At 29.0% G+C, this 9,280-nt stretch overlaps 1 protein-coding gene across 1 annotated transcript in view; it reads right to left on the bottom strand.

Moving 5' to 3' along the window:
• The window catches only part of LOC124419339 (ataxin-2 homolog), an 11,149-nt gene extending 2,325 nt beyond the window's left edge, over positions 1-8,824 (bottom strand). Inside the window, exon 1 of the mRNA XM_046948272.1 lies at positions 6,032-8,824. Coding sequence (XP_046804228.1) covers positions 6,032-8,584 — 2,553 coding nt within the window. The 5' untranslated portion in view covers positions 8,585-8,824. The remainder of the gene's footprint in view (positions 1-6,031) is intronic.
• Between the last annotated feature and the right edge of the window lie 456 nt (positions 8,825-9,280).

The raw sequence follows: 9,280 nt of genomic DNA, 5'->3' as shown, positions 1-9,280 counted from the left end.
TAATTAAACTTAAAAATATCCATGAAAAATGCTGCTGATAAAATAATTTAAATTCAAAAATTAATTTTCCTTAATTGGTACTTGGTCTATATTATTCACTTTTCATATCAAATTTTAAATAAATTTTCTACTTTATGCAATTAAAATAAAATTTTTTCGCAATTTCAAAATGTTTTTCAGTTTCAACTATATTTATGAAAGCCATTTAGCAATCAAGTGAAGTGTAAAAAAAAAACTTAAATTTGACAATAATTGATTTTCAATGGAATTTGAAAAAATGCATTTAAGCATGTTTTTAATAAATATTAAATCACTATTAAATATATTTATATAGATAAAAATTAGAAATAACTAGTTATCTATGGCATAAAATATTTAATAATTTAAGGATTTTATTAAATTTTACAAACTTTATTAAATTTGTAGAATTAAAATAATGGACAACATACACTAATAAAGTTTAGTCTTAACTCTTTTACAGTTTTTAGTCCTTTTCAGTTATAATTGTGTTAGACACCATCTTGAATAGGTAAACACATACATACATATATAATTAAATACAAAGTATAAGAAAAAGGATGTGTGCTGAACTTAACAAAATGTAACAAACAAGAAAATAAATTTAAAGTTAAAATGTACAAAGTATTAAAGAAAAACAAGAAATATACAAAAAAAATGTTGTTCTAAACACTCGAACACTTCCTTAACTACATTTGTATATACAGATATGTATGTGTGTATTAAGACTAAGAGAGTGTTGTTTTGTAAAACTACCCTTGGCTAAACGGAAACGGATACTGATGATAACATGCTAAAACATTTCCTGTTATTGTTGTTTTGTTTTCTCTAACAAACACTAGTATTGTTTATGCAAGTGTAAAAATCCAGTAAAATACTCCTCCTGTAGACACTAAAAATAGCAAAGTGTTGCAAGATATTTTTAAATAAATAATACTTGCAACAAGAAAGTTCAATTTTATATTTTTTATTATTTTATTTAACTTATGAAAAAAAAGGAAAGCGAATTTAGGAGAATGGAAAGTGAAGATAATAAATTTAATTTAATATGTTTTAGAATAAATAAATAAATAAATAAATTTAGAATAAATATAATATAGGAATAGATCTCAGAAAATGTTGTAAAAAAGCCAGCATAATTTTCTCGTAAATTGAAAGAGAATTAATTTCTGGGAAGTGCAACAAAATTTACAGTTCCTGAGCAATATTTAATAGAAAAACTTTTTAGAAAATTTTTATAAACGGAATTCCTTAGAATCCTCCTCTGTAAAATTTTGTTTTAAATTTTTTATAGAAAATGTTGTTTAGACTTTGAGCAAATTTTCATAAAAAAGTTGTTTAGACTTTTAGCAACTTTTTGTAGAAAAACTAGTTTAAACTCTAAGTAACTTTTTATAGAAAAATCTATTTATACTTTGAATATATTTTCATTGAAAAAATTGTTCAAACTCTCAGCAATTTTTCATAGAAGAAGGTATTTAGACTCTGATTAGAATTTTTATAAGAAAAGTGTCTCTGACCAATTTCTCTATAGGAAAAGTTGTTCATAGTCTGAGGTATTGTGTTCAGATTCTGAGAAGTTTTCCATAAAAACATTCTTTCATATCTGAGTAAATGTTCACAGAAACAATTTTTTTGGAATCTGAGAAAATTCTCATAGGAAAAGTTGTCTAGACTCTGAAGAAATTATCACAGAAAGAACTTTTTTTTGGAAAATGTTGTTCAGACTTTCAGCATCTTTTAATAGAAAATAATGTTCAGACCCTCAATATCTTTTAAAGAAGATATCAAAAAAAATTTTAGACATTCAGACATTTGTCCTGGAAAAGTTTATAGAACCTAAACAACTTTCTATATAAAATGTTCTTCAGAAACTACTTTTTGTAGAAAATGTTCTTCAGATACTGAACAAATTTTCTAGGCCATTTTGTTCCGATTCTAAGAAATTTTTATCAAAATCTAAGCAAATAATCATAGAAAAAGTTTTTTTTCAATATAAAATATTCTTCAAAATCTGATCAACTTTCTATGTAATAAGTTGTGCCGATTCTGAGCAACTCATAAAAAAATTGTACAAACTATGATCATCATTTAATAGAAAAAATTGTGCACACTCTGAGCAACTCATAAAAAAGTTTAATAGAAATATTGTGCAGAGTCTAAGCAACTCATAGAAATAGTTGTGCGGACTCTTAGCAACTCAAAGCAAAAGTTGTGCAGACTCTGAGCAACTCATAAGAAAAAGTTCTACAACCTCTGATCACTACTATGTAAAAGAGTTTTACAGTCTCTAAGTAACTTTTCTTAGAAAATATCCTTGAGATTCTGGGAAAATTTTTAAGAATTTTAACAGATTGTAGGCGATTTTTTATTGAACATGTTGTGCAGAGTATGAGCAATTTTTACGTAGTAGAACTTGATAAAACTTAAAATGAATAGCTTATGATAGCAATAACAAATAAACTATATTTTCCAGACTATTAATAGCTTTTCATAGTAAAAGTTGTTTAGTTTCTGAGCATTTGTTGTTGTTAAAAAGTTTTTCAATATGTGAGCAACCTTTGTAAAGTTGAAGCTTTTATTGGAAGTTTTTTCAAATATTTGTTCAGTTTCTGAGCATCATTTTAATCAGTTTTTGGAAAAATTTTGCATATTAGTATTTCTGTGACAATTTTTAAAGAAAAATAACAAAAGTTTGCATAGATTATTGTTTTTATTTAAAATTTCTATAGAAATATTGCTTGATATTCTGTCAATTTTTTTTTACAGTTTTAAAAAAAGTTTGTTAATTTTTGGGTCACTCTACCACAAACTCTTATTATTATTTTGCCTGTAGTTGCAATAATTCCGAAGACACAGGAGATAAGAAAAGGAAGTGAGAAACAAAATAACATATAAAAACTAAAGAAATTTCCGGTCAGTTTATTTTCTATTAAAATAAGAAATTTAAATTTCTTTTTCTTACAAGAAACAATAATGATATGTATAACTATAATAATGTTGTTATTTTTTTTTATTATCATTATTGTTATTATTATTTAACTAACAGAAAACATTTACATGTGTGTGTGTTTGTGTGTAAAGTGTAAAGGAAGGATATGTTAACCGGTAGAGTTTTTTTTTTGTCTTACTATAACTCTAAGATTTGAAAACTTTTTACGAAAGACCTTTTTTAGGGTGTCTTACAGATTGTTCATCCTTTTATTTTGGAGTTTCAACCCAAAGAAAATTTACAAAAAACTTTTTACAATGTTTTGTTTGTTTTTTATTCAGAAATTTCTGACTGTCCATTTCTTTAACAACAAATTGTGTAAATATTTGGTTGTATAATCGAATTGTAAGTTTATTTTTGCTATGAGTTTTTTTTGCAAGTTTTTTTTTTCTCCTTTCGTTAGATAAATTGAATAAAATGTTAACAATATTATTTCATTTATTATCTTAGGGATTTTTAAAAGAAAATTTTCTGTTTTTTTGTTGGTGCATAAGAAAATTCAAATGAAAATATATTTTCAAACAAATTTGTAGAATTTGTTGTTCGTTTTCTATTTTACAAATGGTTAGGTTTCTGTATGGGATCATATTTTGTAGGGTTAATGAGACATGTGTATTAAAAAGGGAATAATAATAATAATAGTTATTTTGTAAAATATTTTTATATGATAGGAAAAGTTTTTTAAGAAAAAGGTTGAAAACTATAGATATAAGTAGTTGGAGAAACACCTGTGTTTGTTTAGATAATAATGGAAAATCTTAGAAAATTTGCATATTATAATAATAATTTATTAGTTTCTAAGTTAATGATAATTAAATAAAAATTTCTTTCTATTTTTATAAAGATATGAGAAAATTATATCTATAGCAAATACCAGAAATTACTTTATTATAAATATGTACATTAATTAAGTTCTATTTCAACTTGTTTATATTTTTAAAAAATTTTGATGCCTAAGTGTAAGCAGTATTTGAAAATTTTGTAAATTGACCACGTTTAATAAAGCAACTAAGCAACTAGTTATAGGCAACAACAATCATTACACTATATTATGAAAATACGAACTAACTGAAGCAAGCTATAAAATAAAATAGACAAAGAACAATAGTTGGAAAACTTTTTCAAAAAAATGTGAATATAACTAAAAGAAAATCGAGAGGATGCAAAAAAATACATTTGAATTTTTTGCAGTCACAGCCATGAAATGGACTGAAAATGAAAACAAACAGGAAAGTATTTTCGGTCATTCACGTTCATATAATACTCTATTACTGATGGGAGTATAAGTATTTACACTTTTGTATTTACCAGCAGTAACTATGTATAAATATATGTCTAAGTCTATAGCCATCTAAGCGTTTTTTTTTTTGTAGGCACTAACGGAGACGGTCTTCGCTCTATTGTTTTCAATTAAGAACTTAAAGAACCTTAAGCGAAAATATTCATTGCAATTTTGAACTAGCTTACTGAATGTCTATTTGTATGCAAGTTATAAGTAAATACTTAGTTCGAAACTGCCCTATCTTACTGCTAGGTTTTTTCCTATAATACAGAACTTAGTCCTACAATAGGTTGGTAATTTTATAATGTATTAAACCAAAAAGCCCTGCGCAAATAATTTTAATTATTGAATTGTTATTTTTTACAATGCGAAAGAAAGATTTATTATAAAATTATTTTAAAATCTCATCAAACATCACAGCCTTCGAATTATTTATACTCGAGTAGGGTATTTCTATCAGTTAAAAAAAAAAAAATGATTCATAGCAGTGTCGTCGAAAATAAAACTTAAACATTAAAAAGATAAAAATTTTTTATACAATGGAAAATTAAAACATTAAACAAACAAAAACAAGTAAGAAGTTATGGAAGGGCGAGAAATTATATAATCAAACATTATCTTTAAAATTGCGACCAGAAGTTTGATTGAACGGACATACAGAAGAATGGTCATAGCTAAATCGACTCAGAAAATGATTCTGAGCCGATAGGTATACTTTAAGGTGGGTAAAGGATCAATATTATTGTGCGTTACAAACATCAGCACCAACCAAATATACCCTCCCCACTAAAGAGGTGTAGGGTATTAACAGACTACGAAATATTATTATCTTTATCACTCACGTTAAATCATTGTAGAATGAACTAGTCTATAGTCTAGTCTATAGTCTAGTCTATAGTCTAGTCTATAGTCTAGTCTATAGTCTAGTCATTAGTCTAGTCTATAGTCTAGTCTATAGTCTAGTCTATAGTCTAGTCTATAGTCTAGTCTATAGTCTAGTCTATAGTCTAGTCTATAGTCTAGTCTATAGTCTAGTCTATAGTCTAGTCTATAGTCTAGTCTATAGTCTAGTCTATAGTCTAGTCTATAGTCTAGTCTATAGTCTAGTCTATAGTCTAGTCTATAGTCTAGTCTATAGTCTAGTCTATAGTCTAGTCTATAGTCTAGTCTATAGTCTAGTCTATAGTCTAGTCTATAGTCTAGTCTATAGTCTAGTCTATAGTCTAGTCTATAGTCTAGTCTATAGTCTAGTCTATAGTCTAGTCTATAGTCTAGTCTATAGTCTAGTCTATAGTCTAGTCTATAGTCTAGTCTATAGTCTAGTCTATATAGTCTAATCTATAGTTGTAGAGTTATCTATATAGTTGTAAGAAACCATGTTTTTCGTATAGAAACGAACACTTATGAATATATGCATTATTGGGACTGATAAAAGAGGCTCTCAATTTTAAACATTGGATATTTTATGCACTATTCAGATATGTATATGTTAAAATGTACTTAAGTGAGAATACAAATATTTAAATAGATATGGGTTGAAAATAAAAATTTTATGTAAATTTAAGTTTAATTCTTCATACGTGAATTCTGCTAAACCCTTTTAAGTATGCAACAAAGAAGAAAAATAAAGCAATAACTACTAAAGCCCTGTGGTTGCATCGAAAAAACTGTAATGGAAAATCTATACACAAGGCAGAAAGCAAAAAAAAAAAAAAAAGAACACAAATAATGATACTTACCATTATGGGTAGGAGCAGTTCATGCGTTTCGTTGCCACGCCATAAATGGGAATCTTGTGGCAGATTTTGCAATTCACATTCTAAAGAATTGATTTTCTCTTGTAGACGACTTAAAATGCGTGGACGTACAATTGGTCGTAAAGATGTTTTGGGCGGATTTGTGGAGGTGACTGATAATGATGGCAAAGGCCTAGTTGTAGTCGATGTTGATGATGTTGTTGTTGCAGCTGCTGTATAGGGTAGAGATAATATTGAAGATGGTGTATGACTTGTTTGTTTGGTTTCCAATAGAGTTTGTGCTTGTGGTGGTAAAAGCGTGCTGGTAGATTTATCTTCATTAATGCTGTTGTTGTTGGCTGTATTTGTGATGACTTCTGTTGTTGCATTTTGTAAAGGCATCATTGATTTGATTAACAGCTTAGCTCGTTTTAATTCTTTTTGAAATTTTTTAGTTTTAACCAAAGCAGCTAAAGGCATCTCGGTAGCGCTAGCCATTGAAGCGTACTTTGTAGCTGCTGGTTTTGTAGGGGTAACTGGAGTATTAGTGATAGAGGTGCTGGTTGTATTAACTGTTGTAGCTGCAACATTTAACTCTTTATGCTTAGTGGCCTTAACGGTTACATTTTTAATAGCCAAACTTTTCTGTTGTTGCGGTTCTTTCAAATCATGTATTTCCTCTAGTTTGGCTATTTTAGGAGAATGCAATACCGCAAAACTATTCAGAGCCAGAGAAGGAGTTCTATTATTGAGATCTTGTATATCTTTTTCATAGGGATTGGTATGCTGTGGCAAGGGAGTTTGTGATAGCTGCTGTAGTTTAGTTTTATGTTGCAACATTTCATTGTACAATTCCTTGCTATTGTAAAATTTGGTTGTAGAAAACTCCGGTTGAGGACGGGGAGGTGCATCAGCTTCCTTTTGCTGGCCATCTTCATTGTTGGTGTCGAGAGCATTTTGTTGTTCATTATTGTTGCTGTTGAATTTGGTATTTGCAAAGTCAAAATGTTGCTGCATATGTAGAGCATCACTGGCTACACGGTGCATGGGAAAATCAAAACTTTTCTTAACACGCCTTTCAATAAACTGCACTGGAGTTCGATTCAATAAGGGATTTTTGTTAATATCTAAAATTTCATGATTCACTGAGTAGGAGGAAGCCAAATGAGGATCTTTGGAAAATGTGGTTGTTTGAGTACGATCCACAGTTGATTTTGCTGTTGTGGAAGAGGGATCCTTAGTGGGTTTGCTTTCAGTATTAACAAATTCATTTAAACGGAATTTTTGCTCAATTTCTGTTATAACTCCATCCTGCTCTTGCAATAGTTTACCGGTAAAATCAGTAACTGGAGTAGCTGGATGCAGATAAGGACTCCAGTTAATATTGTGTTCATAGGTTTTGGATATCAACGGTTTATTGCTTTCATATTCCAGCTCGTTAGGCATGAGATTCTGTTTCCAATCATCATTGTTGGAGAATATGGTGCGCTCTTTGATTAATTTTTCATTGGCATCCTTAATTAAGGGTTTAAAATCTTCCATGGCTTGTATGTCTGGTGACAAATTCAAGGTTATGGCTTCCATTTCACCATTTAAAGGTAGTGAAGTGGTAAACTTAATATTATCACCTGCAATTTCCTTTTGTTTAACATGATCTGGTATTTGATGTTCTGAAGGGAATGTGGCAGCTACATCTGTATATGCACTTTCTTTTGTATTGCTGTTTATGCCTGTTAACGTTGTGGTTGTAGTTGTTACAACAGGCTTTGTAGTTGGAATATTGCTGCTGGCAGTAGTAGGATGTGTTGTATGTGTTGGTATTCGTGTTGCTATTGTTGCTGTAATTTTTATATCATTCTCTGCATTTCTGGTATTTCCCGTTGATTGTTTGTGCATATCCGTTTCCTTTCGCCAGTTAACTTCCGTTGTTATCTGCTCTTGCTCTTGTTGTTGATGTTGCTGCTGCTGTTGTTGTTCTTCTTCTTGTTCTTCAACACTTTCTGTGACCTGTTTTAAATCAGTTTCTTTTATTTCCCCTTCTAATTTATCATGGTTTTTGTACTGCCATGTTGTAGTATCTGTTATTTTATATTCTTGGCTTTCCTCTTGACGTTCTTCATTATCATCAACTAATGTTGCTGTTGCTGCTGTTTGTTTTCTTGTTAACGCTTCCTTGGCCTCATTGGTAATGGTGGCTGGTGCATTAGAGGAGGCCAGGGTGGATATTGAAGATGTAATGGTTGTGAAAGATGTAGTTGATGCTGCTGATTCCTGTTCTCTACTAGTCAATTCTTTTGATGTTGTTAGAACTTTTGTTTTATCTTTTGCATCATCATCACTATCACTATCATGTAATCTTAACTGTATCGTTGAGGCTGTTGTTGTTAGTCTTAGCACTTTTGTTGTTTGTGTTGCTATGTTTGTTGATTCAGAGGCTGGTGTTGCTGTTGTTTCTAACGTGCTGGCTGTTGTTAATTGTAGACTTATTAGACTGACAGCCAATGTTAGTGTCCATAATCGCAGCATGATTTTTAAAAGTTTCGTTTGCACATTCATACTGAATTTCTAGGATTTCTTAAACGACTAATTGTAGATTTTTTCATAAAATTTCCACTAATAAATCATTAATAATTGTGCAATCTTTAACAGTTTTATACTCTTTATAAAGAGTATCAAACCAAACTTTAATAATTGAATATAAAAAACCAAATTTTGGTAAGGGCCATTAATGTTGCCTCTCGACCACTGTTTCTAATGTTTCCCTTTTAATCCAGTTTTTAATACTCGTTTTTACTGCAAATAAAATAAGGGAAAAAAATAATACTCTTTTTATTAAAATTCATAAAAATCACAACAATTATTTTGTTATTTTTAATTTTATATTTCTGTTACATTTAATTTCGTTTTTATTATATTACATTTTCTGTTATAAATGGTTTTAATTAATTGTATTGTTTGTGGTTTATTTTATGAATTGTTTTGTTTTTCTCTCGTTCATATTTTTCTTTCAATTTGGTAAATGTGTAAATTGTATATAATTGTGGTCTAAATCTGTATGTATTTGTATTTGGCCGCAAGCAAAATAGCTGAATGAAAAAATCTAGTTAATGGCAGCAATTATTATTAGAAAATAAAAACAATAGCTTTTTGTAAATAATTGAAACAATGTTTTGTAGCTGGTATTATTGTTCAAATGTAAATGGTATTTTTTTACTTCATAATCCTGCAGAAAAATTTGATTATTGGCATCTT

Source organism: Lucilia cuprina, chromosome 2, assembly GCF_022045245.1.
Source record: "Lucilia cuprina isolate Lc7/37 chromosome 2, ASM2204524v1, whole genome shotgun sequence".
NCBI lineage: Eukaryota > Metazoa > Arthropoda > Insecta > Diptera > Calliphoridae > Lucilia > Lucilia cuprina.
Note: the sequence above shows the minus strand (reverse complement) of the source record. Positions and strands in the feature narration are given on the sequence as shown.